Consider the following 20,391-nt stretch of genomic DNA (forward strand, 5'->3'; position numbering starts at 1 on the left):
GCATGGAGTGTGGAGAGAAGAAAGCCGGAGATTATTCTCCTCACACACCTTGCAAAGCTTGTAAGAAGCACAAGGAATGCTGCAAATATTTATATAACACTTTTCAACCGAAGTCCTCAATGGTTCCACTCCACCCCCCACCCACCCACTTACCTGTCCGAACCTGTCCGGGCTTCCTCCTTTGATTGATGGACAGCCACATCAGCCAGTCAGGATGGGGAGAGGGAGGGGCTTCCTTCCCTCAACTCCGGTCCCTGGGAAGGCTGCCTCCATGGCTGAATTTGGATGTCATGAACGCAGCCGCAAACCGGAGGCCTGAGTAGTGAACCTCACTTCAACCCAAGGGTTCAAATTGGAGTTTGGCAAGTGAACCCTCAGGTTGAGTTAGGGTCCGAACTGTAGTTTCCCACATTTGGACATTGAGGTTTGGGGACCTCTGGCTGCTCTGCCTCCGGTTCCCCGTTACGTCCGAATCCGGCTACAATGTCTGCCATTAAGTCCCGTAATTTTGTTAACAGCCTGTCATGCAACATGGTGCTCCAGGGAGGCAGGTCCCTTCCCAAGTATCTGAGGGGTCCCTCTATTTTACATATCTTCGGTGCCCCACACAAAGTGTCTTTCTCCTCCCCTACAAATTTTAGGTGAGGAGTTATTCTTTGAGCTTTCTCTCTGCCTATATCCCTGATGGTCTGGCCTAGAGACCTCTAGTGCTGCCTAGTATTAGAATTAGTGTTACCTAGTATTAGTAATTAGAATTACCGAAGATGGCTGGGTGGTCACAGTTACTGCGGAGAAGGAGAGAAGACTGCATAGGTGTCACTGAGGCAAAGGAGGCTCCAACAGAAAGCTTGACTTCTTGATGCCCCTGGCCAAGGTCTTTTTTTTTTTTTTTTTTTTTGAGGGGGGGGGGAACAGGAGGCAATTGCCCTGGACACAGAGGTGCACCTACCTTATCTTGGAGCCTGGACCTAAAAGCCTTTGGAGCCTGCCTGTTCCCCTGCAAGTTATGCATTAACCCCCTGCACACACATACACCATGACACACACAGTATTTTGAACACAGTATTTTGAACACATTTTTAATATGACCACACCCGCTGAGACAGACGAAAGAGGATTTGGGGGAGCCCAGGGTGTGTGTGGAGGCCCTGGACTTAATCTCAGAAGTAAAGGGATAAGAGTGGCTCTGCCTGGGCCCCACTCATGGGGTGTTATTTATAGCACATTGGAATGATATGTTACAGGTTGTTGTATGGCCTCATATATTTGTTTATCTCTTGCAGATAATGGCTGACGTTATGAGGGAAATTACTCCAAGAAGTCCCATTAAGTTAAAGGGACATGCTAGGCAATGCCTAACTTGTACTTTTAATGTCAAGGGGACTGCTTGGAGTAATTAAAGCAAAATGCTCTATCACAAAGCTGCAGCTCTGTTCCCTTTCAATCGGATGAGGCATGGCGCGGTTGCGCAACTGTTGTGCAAGTGCAAGCATGCTTGTGGTAGCACAACACTAGTCTGGAAAACAGCCTTAGGGCAAGGAGGAGGAGAGCTGGTCTTGTGGTAGCAAGCATGACTTGTCCCCTTAGCTAAGCAGGGTTCACCCTGGTTGCATATGAATGGGAGACTAGAAGTGTGAGCACTGTAAGAGATTCCCCTCAGGGGATGGAGCCGCTCTGGGAAGAGCAGAAGGTTCCAAGTTCCCTCCCTGGCAGCATCTCCAAGATAGTGCTGAGAGAGATTCCTGCCTGCAACCTTGGAGAAGCCACTGCCAGTCTGTGAAGACAATACTGAGCTAGATAGACCAATGGTCTGACTCAGTCTATGGCAGCTTCCTATGTTCCAAGTAGCTCGCCAACTACTTTGCACTAGGTCATTCCACAAATGCTTCTTTAGTCAGACGGTCACCCCATGTCCATACCTCCTCCCAGCTATATCCTTAGTTTTTAATGTTGGAGACCCAGATCCAGCTGCATCAGATCTTTACACCTTTTATCCTATAGACCCGTCAGGGCATTCGGAATGGAGAGAGTAAGCAAGGGTCTTCCTCTGTGTCTCCCCCCACTCTTGTCATATTTCTCTCTGCTCTGGCTTCCTCCGATCGGTAGACTGATATTCTTAGGTCTTCCCCATACCTGCTTGATGCTGCTATAATGGGTTCATTGAATTCCTTCTCTACAACAACTTACATATAAAGCAAGAAAGGGAGAGTTAAAATGGTGGTCTCCGGGCAAGGAAGTCTGCAGTATCTCAGTTTCGGTTGTCAGTTATGTGATGCCTTCTGTTTTCTTTAGATACTTGAGAAGAGACAGAAGATAGGACTCTGATGTTTTGATAGGGCTTGATATCATAGGGTCAGATATCATAGGGGAGAGGAAATTTTGATGAGAGAGGCATTCAGAGCAAGAGATTGAGGACAGAAGGGCAAGAAGGCTGCAGTTAGAACATGCCATTTTGTTTTCCAAACGGGCTTTACTTATGGGGGAAAGATGTAGATGTAGAAAAAAACACAGATCAAAGGTGGAAAATTGCAAGGAAAAAGAGGAAGCCCCAAACTCCAAATTACAGACTTATGTAAACAATGATCTTTTAAATGCTATATTCTGCATCCCTCTGGGACCATTTTTTCCATGGAGAGACTGTGCATGCAGTCCAATCAAAAAGAAGCACTTATTTTAAATCCAATGTTTTTTTTTCATTCAGCAGGACAGATTAAATCTGGTTGCAACAGATGCTATTTGTCCTTAGCATGTCACTTCTTTTTGACAGTAGCTGCAGACCCATTTCTGGGGGCAATGCAAAATTCTGGTTATTATCTACCAGGCTTGGTACTGGGATGTCATGGTCAGTATTGTGATGATCTTCACAAAAATGGCGGTACTGAGAAATTGGTCCAATGAAGGGAATTAAGATTGGATAAGTAAAGTCCTTTAAGTACTTGGGGATAGTATTTCAGGCCACAGTAAATGCTCAGCTGAGATAGATTATGCATCTCAATCATATCTGCCAACATGTCCCTATTTTCATATGTTGGCAGGTATGATCTTAATCTGCTTACAGGAGTGTTGGGGCTATCCTGAGAATTTTCTGCTCAAGAGAGAGTTTCTTTATCCCAGCAGCTATCAAATTCTATGAAGTTAATCATTGTCACAGCTCATATATGGAGCACAGCTCAATCCATACCCTCTTCATCAGAGCTTGAAGTTATACAATCAAAATATTTCAAGTCCCTTGCTGTGATTCTATTTTATTTTATTGTATTTATTGATTGCATTTCTATACCACCTGATATAGACATCTCTAGGCAGTGAAAACGTTAAAAACATAACAAATATAAAAAGTATATAAAATAGTTAACATTCATAAAACAGATTAAAACATTCTCAGTTAAAAACATAAAAATATATAAAATAGTTAAAATAGTTAAAATTCATAAAACAGATTAAAACAATCTCAGTAAGTAAAAACATTAAAATTCAAGCTTCAGTTAAAATCCTGGGAAATGATTTTAATGCATATTTACGACTAGAAGCCGGGCTTCCAAAAGTTGAAACCAGGGTGTGGATAGTGCTTATAAAATTCAGGCTGAAGTTGATCTTCCATCCAGTGTGTTCGGTCCTGCTCACCCATGTAGAAAACATCCAATCTGCATGGAAGAAAGCCTAATAGCATAAGTATGTGGGTTTTCTACATAATCTTTGACCCCTTGGGGGGATGAGAAAGTTAGGTTGTCCTTAGAACGGCACATTCTAGATGCAGAAAGGCAAAAGGATGTGGGTTCCATTCCTCACCACACTATATATAAAAGATTAATTTGTAACAGTAAATCACTGGATTATCTTAACTCTCTCATGGCATTACAACACCATAGGATGTTCTCTCAAGTCCACTTTGATGTACATCCCTCTGCAGTACTAGATGGGAGGAATGTTGTGTCCTTGCAGTTCGGGGGAAGTCAAGACAGTAAAGCATGTTTTGTTATACTGCTTATTTTATAAGGAATTACGTGAAATTTTCATTTATCCTTTTATATCAAAGTTTTCTGGGTGAAGATTTTTATGTTGTTTTTCCTTTTATCGGACCAGAATCAAATAATCACTTGTAATGTTGTTAGATTTTATGCAGTGGCAAACAGAGTCCGTTGTGGGATTATTAAAAATGCTTTCTGAATTTAAGTGTTGTAGTGTCTTTGAGGTATGGGCGGGTTGTGGGTTTTTTTGGTCTGTTTCTGAGGTTAATTGGAATAATACGGTCCTGTTCTGTTTTGAACAGCTGTCACAACGAGGTAAATAGGTATTGGCTATTTTCATTTTGCTAATTGATGACCGAAATAAAGTTTGAATTGAATTGAATTGCCTGAAGAGAAGCACTGGGGAAATTTATAAAATTAATTAAAGTAATCTTCCCGCTCAAATTCCTAGCAATCTTCCAGCTCAAATTTCCCAGGATGATACATTCCCTCTATCCTGGACTGGATGTCCAATTCTTGGGCTGGTTGTTAGGTTAACCAAGTTTAATCAACTGGTTAACCAAGGTTAACCAACTGGTTTGGTTAGGTTAACTGATTAGGTTAGGTTTGGCTTGGTTAACCAGCTCTAGACTGGTTGTTAGGTTCACATCCTCAACATGAGCCATACAAAAGTCAAAAGACATTGTAGGTCTATTTACAAGAGGTACTTCCCCTTTGCAAGAGCTAGTCTTTGACTGAAATTACAATTTCAATTTGGAAGAACAAACAGGAAAGAATGGCTCGTTCCTGTTTCAAACACTTGACGTAACAAACACTTGACATGACGGCTGTCTTGCCTCTCTGATTCCAAAGTTGTCTTGTCTCCCTGATTCCATGATAGCTGTCTATGCTACGAAGCAGTCATTCTTCATTCATCAGTGGAGTGAACAAATAAGCAAGCCTTGTTCAGAAAGGGAACAAAGAAGATATTTGCAGGCTTAGCAAATATTACTTGAGGTAAATAACAGTTCTGTTATAGCTACCTTGCCCTTGAAATGAATGTACTGCAGGCAAAGGTGGACATCGTATTTACTCACAGAAAACTGCCTCAATAGAGGTGGTATTTAATGCTAATTGTTAAGAAGAGCTGTGCGGGCAAAGCTCTGGGAAACCTCCATATGGTAATGAATGCTTCTAGCATGCAGGTATAACAGATGTTTGTTATTAGTTTAAACAGTCATTGCTTCCATATATATGGGACTCCTGCTAACTGGATCAATTAGAAGATGGGGACGTAGCTCAGTGGTAGAGCATCGGGTCTACAGCTGAGCTGGTAAGTCCCAAGTTCAATCCCTGGCATCTCCAGGTAGGGCTGAGATAGACTCCTGCCTGAAACCTTGGAGAAGTCAGGATAGACAATACTGAACTAGACGGACCAGCGGTCTTGACTCAGAAGGAAGCAGCTTTGTATGTCCACCAGGAGCAACCACAGCCCAGTGATGGAATAGCTGCTTTGTTTGCTGAAGATCCAAGTGTCAATCCCTGGCAGCAGGTGGGGTTGGGAACATATTTATATACCTCCCAAAACACAAATCTTGGGGGACGCATAAACAGTACCAGAATAGAACTTTGCCAGTTACCGAAGTATTGCACAGTGGTGTAAGAACGTCATATGTAACATTGCATCCTACTCAAAGGGCCTGCACATTTTGCCCCACAAAATACAGTCTTCTTTGCTTATTGCACTTCAGCCCGCAATAGATAGCTAGTCTCATAAGCTGAAGATGAAAAATAATATAATTCTAAATAATAAAAGATGCCTGAATATGAAGAAGAAACTATCTCAGACCGGATTTCCAAATTAACAGCGGTATCTCTTACAGCTAGTAGCATCCAGACTTGACTACCGCAATGCATTCTACGTTGGGCTGCCTTTGTGCATAGTCCGGAAACTGCCGCTGAGATCATATTGCACCAGTTTTAAAAGAATTACACGGGCTGCAAATAAGTATCCAGGTGAAATACAAAGTGCTGGCTATTACCTATAAAGCCCCGAATGGCTTGGATCCAAGGAATTCGTCTTCATGAACCCCACCGCCTATATCAGGCTTGGTTACGGTGGCCACTGGTTTTGACTGGCAGCAACTCAAAACTAGGCCTTTTCTAGGGTTGCCCTGTGACGTTGAATTGTGCTTCCTAACAAAAGTAGTCTTGTCTTCCCCTCCTCTGGATGTTTTTAAGAACAATCTGTAAACATACCTGTTTAATCAGGCGTTTAATTCATAGTTGTACTCTTCAGTTTCAGAGTTTTTAACCACAGGCGTGCGGCAATCTCTCAACTGCACAGGAGCGCCTCTCAGTTGGTAGAAGATGCTGGCCCAAGCTGATAGCCCCAGCGTTGCTCCAGTTGCCACCGCCAGAGAGGGGAGACTGGCAGCAGCTCTCCAAGACTGCAGGCAGGAGTCTCTTCCAGGCCTACCTGGAGATGCTGCCAAGGAGGGAACCTGGGACCTTCTTGCTGTGGTCCCATCCTTAAAGAAGACTCCACTCTGTCCTCTGCCCCCTATTGCTTTAATGAAATGTTTTTCTTAATTTGATTTTTCTGAAATGTAACTGGGTTAGGAGAAAGAGAACATGTGCTGATGGTACAAAACAAATACACATTGCTAGGGCAGTTAAAAAGCAAAAAAAAAGTAAACCAACACCACATGTGTGGAAAAGATATTTAATTGTAAATAGAAAAGTAGGCCAGAGTACAGTTTTAAGGGCAATTATTTTGAATAGGTAATCTTGAGAATTTATAAAGTTATACATTTTCATAAAAGCACTGAAACATAGACACGGCAAAGCACAAATCAAAGACAAGGTATAACTTTTAAATAAAGGAGCTGCACAGTAGTTTGAAGTGTAATGCAGTACAGCACTCAATAAATTTTTAAGGCAGTGTGGTCTAAGTGAAGGTCTAGAAGCCACAAATGACTGGATTTTATGCTTGGTCCAGCCACTATGGCTGGTTTACATTTGCAGCAGAATCAGATGATAAAGGACTGTACCACTGGAGAATGCAGATGGGGGCAAAATCACACTTCTGAATACTGCCAAACAAACTAACTAACAAAGCCCTCCCTGCAAGTAGAAACTAGCACATCAGGGAGAAGGCTGGGCTAGAACCATTTTTGCTATCCTGCTAGTTTTCTTCCTGCAGGGAGATTTTTTTTTTAAAAAAAACCACCAAAAAAACATGTGGAAGCATTCAGAAATGGCGCCTCCCACTGGAAGTGGCCCCATTCCTTTTACCACCTCATTCTCCTGCATGCGTCAACCAGGTGTGGGTTTTGAGGCTCTCATTCAGTCCCATCGGTTTCACCACTAATCCCAGTTAGTACTGACTAACCCTACCTACTGCCTAGGGGGGTGCTAAAGATTGGCCTCCCAATCCTCACACACACTGGAGCTGTTCTCGCGACCATTACTAGGGAAAGAGAAGCCTCCTTTTCGAGTTCACGATCTGGGCGCAACTCCCGTTTTCTGATCGTCTGCAAAGGAAAACCAAAGTCGGGGGCTCCTTCTGTGATTATGTGGTGAGCAGCAGCTGGGTCAGAGGTTTGCTGTAGCCAGCTGCTCAATAAGGTAGGAGGAAAAATCTTGCTACTCAGCTGTTCTTTACCACACGACCTTGAACCTTGTTTTCCCCGCACAGGCTATCAAAACCCAGGAACGCACCACCCAGCTCCGGAATAGGAGGAGGTTTCCCCTACCCTAGTAATGGTTGTGAGAACAGCTCTACTATTTCTGTCCATTGGGAACTTCTCATACATTTGATTGCTTTTAGCATTGCCCTCCTATTCACTGCTATCACAACACTTAAGACCTAAAGCATTATATGCTGGAAATTCCCAAGTGTGGTATTTTGGATTACTGCAGAAACCAAAACACGGTCAGAGTATTAAGAAACAACGGACAGATTCAACCCAGCAAACAAACCCAAAGGGTTGCTGTTGGGTTGCTTATTTTAAATGCAGTAATCTATTCCTAGGATTCATGATGAGGGCCATGTCGATTTCGTTTTGTCTTGTGGAGAAAGCTGCTGTATGGAGTCAATGGTCACAAACATTAAAACGTTAAAAATAAAGCATGCCCCCCCACCGCCCTCTGCAACTCCACTGAAGTGAACAGGGGTGGAGATCACAGGAGGAGTGAAGCAGGAGTAAATGCAAGGGTGGAACCTCACCTGTGCTTCAGCTGGATGAGAGTGGCTCAGAACCCCATATGATTCCTGTCCACTTCAGTAGAGCTTGCTGAAGAAGACTGAACCAGATGTTCAGGCAATCAGGGTACTGTTAGTCCATGAGGACCACAATCCCATAAGGAGAGACCCAGGTACAGAGTGGCTCTCTCTCTGGCTTCCACTTAACCTCATCTCCCCGTTCACTTTGAAAAAATGAACACCTGTGCCTTGCTTTTTAAGCAGAGACGTGAATCTGTTATATGCCAAGTTATATAAATCTGGACGCTTTCTTGTCATGTAGTTTCTTCACCCTTTCCCATCATTTGTGCAATCTTTGTGGTATACCCGATATACTGAATGCATGCATAGGTATCGTCAATTGTTTTATGCGATTGACTCATTCATATCTGCTTTAGACCAGTAAGTGCACTTAATGCACAGCTCCTTGTCATTTGCCGATAGGTTTCCAACAGCCTTCACATGGACACCAGCAAATCTGTAAGCTGGAAACGTGCTGGTAAAATGTCAGCAACTGAGAGTGTACATTCCATTACAGGGAACACTGGTTCAGATGTCATGCCAATGCGGGATGTGTGTTCTCAGCTGCTAACATTTTACCAACACACGGCCCACTTACAGGCTGCTGGAGGATGTGTGATGCCATCCAGGAACGTTTCTTCCCCCCGTCCCCCAAGATCATGGTCTATTGTCCTTTGGGGTTCATTGCATCCCATCTGGTTTACAATGCTGTTAGAAGTAAACAGCCTGTTGTTAAGTGGTGGCATATCTGGCTTGGCAAAAGGGGTATTTTAGGGGAGGGTAAATTAAGAGACCCTGGACCTAGATTTCCACTCACTGGACTGTGGCACAGATTTATTAGACATATCAGAAAGGTGATTTCATGCTCCAGCTGGAATTGTTTCAAACAATTCATATAGTACATCAATCCTGGTTTTGGCTGTTTAAACTTTGCTCAAGTTACATTCCTCCAAGAAATGCCATGCCCAATTAAGAAATAAAAACTCAACTATGATCCACTGGCTTGCTCCTATCCGCCCGCCCCACCCTACCCGAAAAGTGACCTATAGGTTAAACATTTTTTCTCATAATTTCCCCTCCTCTTTCCTGAAAAATACGTATGTAAGATGTGTATGAAAATTATAAAAACATGCAGCATATGTACAAACTGAAAAGTTTAAAAAATATCAGCTTCATATACATGTCAATCTACTTGAATATATCAGAAATTAAATATAAAAAATTACACTTTTCTAAAAAAAACAAAAACACACAAAAAGAAACAGGTTTTCGGAGACTCGGACAACTACTTAAAGCTGTACAATGGGTTTCCATCAGGAAATGTATTTACTCAGAGGTCTAAGTTGCTAGCTTCCAGAATTGATTCTGTCACATAATTCATTTTCACGCTGTCAGTTTAAATCAACTGTTATCACCCTTAAAACTGTTCTGTATTTCAGCAGTTTTGTACTAAAATCAAAACATGCCACAAAAACATTGGCTTTGCGCGTTTGTGGATCTCTTCAAAAAGATTAAGCAACTAATTTTGGAACTGTAAAAAAACAACTATTTACAGTATTTCTTTTTAAATATCTTTGCACAAAATGTCTAAATTCTGAGGATTCTTTTTTATGATACAAGAAATTCACCAGAGCTCATGGCTTAAGTCCAGTTTCAAACCTGTAGCATCTTCTCTAGCATATCATCTCAGGTCTGTGCCTGGGCGGCATGGAAGTCCAGATTGTACGGTGGTTTTCTTAACTGGCTTTACAGAATTCTTGCTTCAAACCATTCAAACAGCTTCTTTGCTAGTTTGGAGACGGGTCATTGCCTCTAACTTCTGCCGGTAGGCCTCTGCCTCCTGCTCTTTCTTTAGAAGCTGTTGGCGGTACTTCTGGGCTTCTCGGTTGGCCTCATCCAGCTGTTTCTGCAAAGTTTCTCTTTCCTATTCAAACACAGAGAAAGCTCATCAGAAACAGACACAGATGAATTATATTTTTGCTGTGAACCAAGAGAGATCGATGGACAGAGAGAAGTGAATTATGGCCAGGCAAGTGTCAAAGTGGATGCGGAGTTATTAGAAGGACAAGCAAGTAGGGGATGGATCTTCTCCGCCATCTTTTATTTGCAAGGGTGAAGAAATGTTGGCTCAGCTTATCAGCCAGACAAAATATGTTACTCATCAGATGGTTCCTCAAGCTATGTTGCTACATTACTCATCAGGACTTTCTTCCCCTCGTCAGGCATCATTTTTCACTCGTCACAGACTAATAGATTTCCTCAGCCCTGTTTATTTGGGTAAAATGTCTCTCTCATTGGATGGCTTCACACATTCCTGCCAAACTGGTAAGCCAGGGGTGTGTGCTCCTGAAGCTGCCAACTGCTGGTTCCTGTCTCACATTACCAAGATTCTCCCTTCTCCTTATATCTTGGGTCTCTCTGCCCTAGCCCCATCCCCAATTCAAAGGCGGAATTCAAATTCTTTCCCATACAGTAGTAGCTGCTAGAATATATAAAGGCAGTTCACATGATCATCAGTTGGGTAGGACAAGTGTTCTACCCAGTTTGGGGAGCTGTGTGCATTCCCAGCTGTTGATTGTCTAGTGGGTAGGACAGAGCCCTTGTATCCAGCTGTCCCTTAGAAGACAATCTCTGCCAGCATCTCCTACCTTGCTTCCCCCTCACAAATGATCAAAAATCGGCAGTACACACTCTTCCCAAAACTGGGTAGGACATGTGCCCTACCCAACTGGTGATTGTGCAAACTGCCTTATTGGGTGTTATATGTCCTGTGTCACTAGCTATACCAATAGGGCATAGGTCAGTTCACTCCTGCCCCAACCTGCCAGCCAGGGTGCTGTCCTCTGTCTCAGACACCCATTGCTCAGCTGCTGGTGGTACTCCAGTCTTCTTTGCCATATAACTTCCAGTGTAAGAAAGTGTGGATTGGACTAACAGCAGCCTTCTGAGAACCAAAGAGACACAAGCACAGCAGAGTGGAAAGACAGAAGGGAGAAAAGGCAAAGTCCCAGAGGACTAATTGGAGAGGTATGGACAGCCTGGGGGCTACCTCTTTAGGAACAAGCTGCTGGACATTTTAGGCAAGACATTTAGGAGGCCTTTGGGCGGAATACTACTGCAGGAGGACTATAAGAAAGATTTCAGGCTTTACACTGAGGACATTTCCATTTCAATATGAAGAGACTCACAGCACAGCACTTTTGTTTCTGTTATATCAGTAATATTAATCCAGATTGATATTAATCCAGATTAATGCTGTTGCATTAGCACAAGAACGAGATGCAAGGGTGCTGCACAAAGAAAGGAATGCCTGTTCCAGACTAGTCCCTGCACTGGTGGGAGATACATTGACAAGTTGAATAAGGCATTGCACAACAGGTTTCTCTCTTTCCCACTCTGTGCTGTCATTAGCAACATCCTCAGTGGCCAACGGCCTTCCATCAAATGGCTCCAATACCACTCAGTTGACTTTCATGGACAAGGCATCATGCAAACATCTATGATGTGCACCCAATATTATGCTGTTTGACTTAGCAGAACTCGGTTAGGGATCTTGGGAAATCCAGTTCCTAGTTCTACTTGGAATCTTGTACCTGTCCCGGAGAAGGTCTTACAGAGCACCACAATTTTGCACAGCTCCACAAACGAAAGTGTGTGCAACGTCTCTCGGTATGCTAACACAACACTAGTCAGCCCCAGTTTTGCTATTCTTGTTGCCCAAGTGCAACGAGAGCACAGGAGGTTGTGCTACTTTGAGCATCCACACAGCTATGCAACCTTCTTGTGTTTGAGCAACTTTGTTACTAATGCTCCTGAAGTGTTAGTCTGGATGTCCTCCAATGCGTAACATTATTATCCGAGGGCTTTTTGTGTAGCAGAGTGCCTGGTGTCACCTGCTATGCATGGTATTCACTAACATTCTTATTCTCATGAAGAATACATCCATTGTGGAGTGTTACCCCTTGGGCTCTTATTTAAAGTGGTGTGTGTGTCCCCCCCGCAAAGGACACTACTCTTCTGCTCTTTAAATGGTGTCTGGGTGGATTTCCCCCGCTTAAAAACAAAACACAAACTGTACTGGAAACAAAATTAAGCCTTGTTATAGAGGATGGTGTAGAACAGGGATTCTCAGCGTTGGGTCCCCAGATGTTACTGGACTTCAGCTCCTATAATCCCCAGTCTCAATGGCCTTTAGTTGGAGATTATGGGAGCTGAAGTCCAATAACATCTGGGGACCCAACGTTGAGAATCCCTGGTGTAGAAGATTATGGGCCCTAGGTTCATTCAATAAGATCCCTTGGTACATATATACGAATTGTGAAAGTGCAGGAGAACAAGTCTGAAGAAGAGTGAACATTTTTAAAACAACTTTTGGGATGTGCAGCAACATTAACAACAACCCTTGCCTTCTGCCCTACCTAGGTCTTTATGGCTTTTTGGTGTGTGTATGTATGTATATGTATATGTGTACGTGTGTGTGTGTGTAAAATATAAAATATAAATATATATTTCACTGTCACATCTTGAGCCCTGTCTACAGTACAGCGTGCTTTACTGAAGAGTGGTTTTTTTAAAAAAATGCTTTTTAGTTATTTGTATGCTGTTTAGAAGAATCTTCGGTTTGTATTTTGTACGTTGCATAATAAAATAGAAACCAGTCGTTCAGCAAGTCATCTGCTGGCCCAACCCAACTGCTCTATTTCTATTTGATGACAGAGATAGCTGCATAGTTTGAAGGGCGGGTGGGGGGGGGGAGGCTTCAGTTCAAAGCAAGAGACCATTTCCTCTGTCCTATGAAATAGCTTGGATTCAATTTTTGGTGAATCCAAATGGCCAACTCACAAGACGGTGCACCATCTTATATGACGCAAAAGGCAGCATTTCCACTTTATTAAAAATAATTGCCTAGGAAGTGGATTTGTTCTGATCCTTACCCAAGCAAATGCTTCTTTTAATATTCAAAGAAGAGAGTACTCCATGCTTTTATAAATAAGCTCATTTCAGCCATGGTTTCCACTTTAATCACTAGATACTACTAAATAAAAGGCACTGAGGATGCTCAGCTATAAATACTGTTTTCTTGAAATGAGATGCAAAACAAAAACCACAAAAGCAAATCCAGTATGAAAACCCTTTTTCTTTTCCTCTAATAAACATCCACTTTTATTCTTCTTACATGACCCTAACCACAATTATTTGGAAGCAAGCCTGACTGACTGTAACAAGATTTTCCTCTAAGTATGTTTAGGATTGCAACCTAAGTAGCAGATTACTCCACAGTTTTAGAAATCCTTCCTAAGGTGGTTTTCCAGTGCTGTGGATGCATAGGGTTTCTCTTTCCTTCCCACCCTCCTTTTCTGTTCCTGACAACTTTCACATCTGCAGGTTGAATTGTGCCCTAAAACGAAGAACTGTAACAACTTGGGTGCCAAATCACTGCTTGTCAGACCACACTGCTGATGGTCTGGTGGTCTCCTGCTCTTAAACAACTCTCTCCATTCTTTTTTGCCTGGAAAGTCCACCCTGAGCAAACAGGTGGTGCCACCTCTCTCTCTTCCTTCAAATCCCTCCTCAAAACCCACCTTCTCGGGCAAACGTTTGGCTTAACCTCTTAGTCCTCATCCCCCCATTTAAATGAAACTGCATGAGCTCCCCATCATCTCTGGTCTCCCTTGCCTCATCTTCCCCTCCCCGCATCATCCTTCCCACCGTCAAGATACAGAATGCAAGTTCCACCCTCCTGTCTTTTGCTTATGGAAACTTGGACGGAATGTGCATCAGAGGGAACCAAAGATTCCCAAGGAGTGCACGCTCCCGGCAAAAGCTGCAAGTTCAGCTCATTTTGTGACGTGTGAATTTGCCAGTGTCCGGAAGAGAATGTTTGATTCCCTCCACCCTCTGACATTTCCCCAGCGTTTGTAACTGCGATCTGAAGTTGGGTGGCAGAAGGAACCCGACATTCTCCACCTATTATTAGCGGGCTCATACGTCACGAAATGAGCTGAACTTGTGGTTCGCTCTGAGAGCCAGCACTCCATGGGAGCCTCTGTTTTATGTTCTTGCAATTATCCGAACCCTCCCTCTATAAAGTGCCATGTACACTGAGGGCAGCATAAAAACAATAGCAGCTTCTAAGTACACCTAAAACCAGCATAAATATCTCACAGTGAAGCAGGATACATTTGATATATTTGATGTATTCATATATACACAATACCAGTGTATATACTGCGTGTCTCTAGGCCAGTCACTTCTCTCTCAGCCTAACCTACCTCACAGGGTTGTTGTGAGGAGAAATACAAGCACGTACTCTGGGCTTCTCGGAGGAAAAGTGGGATAAAATTGTAACAAATAAATGTCGCTTCCTGACTCAAATCATGTATCCTGCTTCACTGTGAGATATTTATGCTGGTTTTAAGTGTATTCCTATCCTCCTTGCTGCTTTCTTACTCAAATCACACAGCTGGTGCAATATTTATGTTGGTCTTAGGTGAATTAACGTCCTTCTTGTGGCTTTTTGACTCAAATCGTGTGTCCTGTTTCATTGTCAGATATTTATGCTGCTTTTAGGTGCATTTAGCAGCAGCTATTATTTATACACTGCCTGCAACACATACGTTGCTTTAGAAAATTTTCATAAGCAAAAGTAGCATATACGGTGATTTAGAGAATTTAATAAGGCAGGAACTTGGCAGTTTTGAGCACCGAGCAAGCAGGGGACTACTCTGCCCTTGTCCAAGTCTAGGAATACTCTATCCTCATAGAGTATTTAAAATGCAAGTTTCAAATGAAATTTAAGCCATGTTTTTAAGGGCAGCTGTATTTTTGATATCCAACTAATCCTTCTTACTGTATTCTGACTATAAATGACCATTATGCATTTGGACTGAGAAGCTTGTTTTTCAAAAGTAAACAAAGTTCAGGCTGATATTTGATGCGTAAACATAATCTTTCTTTTTATTGTAACATTTTTGCCCCAACAACCAAATAGGAAGTCAGGCAAGCAACTCCTGCACTAAAATTCATAGGATGAAGATACTTTATCTACCACCATATTAAGAGGAGAAATAATTGAAGATGTGAGTGAAACATTTACTGTGTCAGCAAAATGTAGCCTTTCAGAATGTGTAAGACACACAATGGTGTTCATTACACTACAGCAGGGGTTCTCAAAGTGGGTCTCCAGCTGTCATTGGACTACAATTCCCATCAGCCATTGTGGTTGGGGATGATGGGAGTTGCAGTCCAACAACCGCTGGGGACCGAAGTTTGAGAATCTCTGCGTTACAGAAACTCGAAAGTACAGCTTAATACGCCTGCAGTTGTGGGGTGGGTAGCCTTTTGATCAAAATAAGAATGAAAATGAAGGTAAGGCTGCTGATAGAAGAGTATGTATGGGTTCAAAAATGCCTTCAGGTAATATAGCAAACCTAATTTGACACAGTCTATCACATACTTGTACCAAAACATTAATATAGTATGCATTAAAACATTTTACCTCTGGGCAAACAATAATCAAGTAAGTTTTTCCACCAAAATAAAATATTATCTGCTAGAGTCTTCATTAACACCAAATATTGGCTCATTACAGCAGAATGGTGAGATTCAATTTCTAGCAAACCACATGTGATTCAAAGTCAACATTTATATTAAATGTTTCAGAGGAAAACATACAATGCAGTTATAAATTCTTGGCAGTAAGAAAAAATAACTATAAGGGGGGAAAGAGAGAGAAACAAATATTCAGTTTATAAAATTGGAATAGAACACCTCAGCTAACAGATGCCTTACTTCTATTTCTGCCGACTCCACCCGATTTTCAACTATCTCAATGCACTGCCTCTTGACGGGTGGCTCTTCACTGATGACCGTTTCTTCAGCAATGTCTGTTGCCGGTACTGTAAGTACTTCAAGTAAAATAAGTTTGTATCAAAAATATGAAGATTGTACGGCCTCAAAGCAACAGAAAACACACAAGTGACAGGTAAGGAAGACAGTTATTGGGCCCATGGATGTCATGCCTTTTCACTGCAGTGTCTTCAAAGTGGCTTGAAATCCAAAACAATGTCAAACAACAATCTATATAAATCCATCCAAAAAACTGACAAGGCACTGAATGACTCAGCAGGAGCAAGATAAGCAGATGGCATATGTCGAAAAGACAGCAGGGTTGTTCTCACAACGCAAAACAGGGTCAGAAGAGAGCCCAGCCAGGGTAGGGCGGCCAGACGCTCTCCTGATTGGCAGTTGTGTGTTTGCAAAGATCAAGGTAGGAGGAGGGGAGAGTGACCGTGTGGGCGCCAGGAGCTGGGTAGGAGGGCTTTTCATCCTCCCTCGAAAAAATGCTGGGGACAGAATGTGGGTTGGTTGTGCCTATCCTTCACAGCTCCCAAGTGATCACTCTCCCCTCCTCCCCACTTGATCGTTGCAACGGCTGCCCATCAGGAGTGCGCACAGTTCTCCTAGCCTGGCTGGGCACTCCCCTTCAATCCTGTTTTGGGTTGTGAAAACAGCCTCGGTGTAGTTTACTCGCTAAGAGCTCAAGAGCACAAAATGATTTTACTGTGCTGCCTAGAAGACAGGAGGAGAGGTGCCAGATAATGTCTCGGAGCTGGGTATTCTATAGGGAAGGCCCTGACCTAGCAGTCACTGCAGAAGAAGGTGGGGAGCAGAAGAAGGTGGGGAGCAGGGACTCAGGTGGTGACCTCAGTGAATGAGCAGGAAAATTCACATGCACGAGGGGCAAAGGCACACCCTCCAACACCTCACTCTCTTAATCCTGGCTAGCCTGATGCCTCTACTCACGTGCAGGGTATAGAAAAGAAGTTTGGAAGTTACGCCAGCCAATTATACAGAGCTCTCTCCATGGGCAGATAATCACCCTATAGTCCAGAGATTTTCAGCCGGGGTACATGAACCCCTAGGGGTATTCTGAATCCTCACAAGGAGTACGTGGAGCCCTCTGACACACCAGCACGCTGTGCTCTCAGCTCCTGATCAAAGGGTTTATCTGGCCAGGATTTATCTAGTCTTCTTTGGGAGGGGGAGGAGTGTCAGGCAGCATCCCCCCCTTGCTGTGCATCAGCCAGTTTCCCTTGCTACTGAGCTTGTCAGTCAGGCTAAGTGAGGGGTGGGCTGAGCTTGAGTACCTAGCCAGCCAGTCACAAGGAGAGGAGGACAAGGGAAAGACAGGGCCCAGCAAAGCCCAACAGGCTCCTGTGCATGGGAAAAGGAAGCCACAGCATAGAGTGTGTGTGTGTGTGTGTGTGTGTGTGTGTGTGTGTGTGTGTGTGTGTCTTCAGCTAAGGTACACCCCCCCACACACACACACACATTTATATGTGTATGTGTGTTTGTATGAATGAGGTACCTTCATTCATTCGATTTCTATACCGCCCTTCCAAAAATGGCTCAGGGCGGTTTACACAGAGAAATAATAAACAAATAAGATGGAACCCGGTCCCCAAAGGGCTCACAATCTAAAAAGAAACATCAGATAGGCACCAGCAACAGTCACTGGAGGGGTGCTGTGCTGGGGGTGGAGAGGGCCAGTTACTCTCCCCCTGCTAAATAAAGAGAATCACCACGTTAAAAGGTGCCTCTTTGCCAAGTTAGCAGGGGTAATCTTAGCTAGACATAGAAGAGGTACATTTGTTTTTTTAAAAGGTTGAGAAGCCCTGGTGTAGTCTATAGCATAAATTGTGAGCATACTACAATATACAGTATTTGCTCAGCCAGACGGAAAAAAACAAGTGGTCTAACGGTCAGCTGTGATACTCTTTGATAAGTTTTTTGATAGGATAAAGAGTCTCTGATCTTGCCAGGGTTTGTTAACTCTCTTACAATCCACTTTGATCTTTGAGTCACCCCATGAGGTGGTTACAGCAGGATAACAAGCCCTAGTTTTGTTCACTAGTTCCACATGCTCAAAATATAACTGTATTTCGTAGAACTCCTGCTTTGATGATTGGGCATTAAGATACTTGATAGTTGCCCCCTGTAATGGTCTCTTTTTTTTTCAAAACACGATGGGGGGCTGTGGCAACTCAACTACTGGGTCAGATGTAGCCCTCACATGTTTATATGCTTTTTTCCCCCAAGGAGGATTTGAAGTTCTCTTTTCACTACTTTTCCAACTCACCTTGCTGTCCATCTGGCATGGTCACAATAATAGGCTGGCCCATTCCACTAGTAGGAATGGAATGGAGGTTTCCAAGCTGAATGCCGTCTGTTACTATGGTAATAACCTGCTGACCGCCAGAGCTGACAACTTGCTGAATTGCACCATCCACAGATTCTGCAGTCACAACTTCTTCTGTAGCCACAACTGTTAAAAAAACAAACCAAAAAAAAACCATACATACAAAGCAATCAGGATTTTGATGATCAACATGCCTGCTTTTAGAAAGGAGGCATCCAGGACTTTCGAAACTCAAATCCCATTAGTTTTCCTACAAGTAAAATAATTTGCACTGTGATTACTGTCCTGATCACAGCAGAACTCAGTGCAAGACATACCCAACTTTTGAGTCCTTAACTACACTACCAAAATGTGGAAAAGGTTACAATAATAGTTCAGGGGAGAAAACAAAACCTCAAAACCTTTTTTTACATTCTAGTGTCTGGTGTGACTGTTACAAGCAATATGTTTATTCCTAGCTTTCATGAAAATGCCTAAAATAAGGCAAATTTTAGCTCTATTGACTAACTGATGGGCTATCAAATTGTTTAGCTCATTCCTCAGTGGTATCACAATAAATAGAAAGTTGGAATTTGGTACACACGTAGTCCAAGATATTGCAAATGGAACACAATTAACTCTTCTCTTCCTTCTTCCCCTGGAAAGGAAGTCTGCAGATCAGACATCACACAGAATCATGGTTAAAACCTAGTTCTGTGTGATGTCCTTGAGATACTCCCCTCTACCCCCACCCCCACCGTGCAAGCCTTGGAGGAATTCCACTTCCAACTGAGATTAGAAACAAACCAAGGTTAGTTGTGATGTCTGACTTTTTGAATTTGGTTTATTCCAACCAGCTGGCTTGAACTAAGATATGTCACTAACTGCAAACCTTGGTTTGTTTCTAACCAAAATCGGAAGTAAAATTCTTCCAAGGATCATGTGGACAGGAGAAGAGGGAGCATGTGCTCCTGAAGCTAGGGAACTTCAGGCGGAAACTATGGCTCTGTGTGCCATCTGAACCGTCTGTTATAACAGCAGCCAGAATGCCAGTTCAGAAGGAGATGGAACATTAATTTGTAGGAGTTCTAGCTTCATACATCCAAGCAAACCTTAGAGTAGGGAGGTGGAATTTGTAGGGATAGCCAGGAATCTTGCCTATGCTTGAGCTGTACCGTATTTACTAGTGTGCACACATGAATATGTACACACACACACAGAAGTGTAAAAACAACTGTTATTCCAAGAGTTTAAGGAGGTAATCTTGAAACTTTAAAAAAAAAATTCTGCCATTGTTGTCAATGGCACTAAGATTTCATCTAAGACCAAGGCAGGCTTTTGCTGAATTGTCTAATTTAGAGACTTTTTACCTAGTTTAATTATATCTCAAATCTCAATTATACTAAGAAATTCAAATTTTATTTAACCTTTAAAATCATCTTAAAATCCAGCAATAACATTCCCCTCCTAGTCTTTAGGTATTTATTAGCCCTTTCAACTTCCAGTGTGGCAGCCTCCACACTGCCTCTGAGGTTGGAAAAGATGAAATGCCTATAAAACACAAGGACATGGCAGAGGCACCAAGAGTGGAGAAATATTATATCAAAATCAGGAGCTTTGTAAAGTTTTTTAAAAAACAGAACAGACACCAGAAGGCTTATCATCTGGAACTGTAACGCATGATTTATGTCAGAAAGGCCAAACATCAGATGCAACAGAGATACAACTCAGCAGCTTTCATCTTTGCCACTAATCGCAACCATGTTTACAGTTATATTGCTACTAAAACAATGGCTGCAATCATTGCCCTTTGAGGACTTCCCCATTTAGGTCATTATTATAAGAAAAATGTGTAAACCTATCAGGATTTTGCCCAGCAGAGCAAATTATGCCATGATGGATGAATGCCAACACACAGGAGACCTTTGTTTCAAAAATAAAAGCTACAGTCTACAACCTATTTACTCCAGGCATAATAGCTATATAAAGCTATTATG

At 42.7% G+C, this 20,391-nt stretch overlaps 1 protein-coding gene across 4 annotated transcripts in view; it reads right to left on the reverse strand.

The window, feature by feature from the left end:
* Positions 1 to 6,658: 6,658 nt before the first annotated feature.
* Positions 6,659 to 20,391, reverse strand: part of GABPB1 (GA binding protein transcription factor subunit beta 1) — a 33,612-nt gene continuing 19,879 nt past the window's right edge. For all 4 annotated transcript variants that reach the window (XM_053273148.1, XM_053273150.1, XM_053273149.1 and 1 more), the window contains exons 7-9: positions 18,356 to 18,541; positions 16,006 to 16,121; positions 6,659 to 10,138 (exon numbers count right to left, since the gene is read on the reverse strand). In XM_053273148.1, coding sequence (XP_053129123.1) covers positions 9,986 to 10,138; positions 16,006 to 16,121; positions 18,356 to 18,541 — 455 coding nt within the window. In that variant the 3' untranslated portion in view covers positions 6,659 to 9,985. The remainder of the gene's footprint in view (positions 10,139 to 16,005; positions 16,122 to 18,355; positions 18,542 to 20,391) is intronic.

This window comes from Hemicordylus capensis, chromosome 10, assembly GCF_027244095.1.
Source record: "Hemicordylus capensis ecotype Gifberg chromosome 10, rHemCap1.1.pri, whole genome shotgun sequence".
NCBI lineage: Eukaryota > Metazoa > Chordata > Lepidosauria > Squamata > Cordylidae > Hemicordylus > Hemicordylus capensis.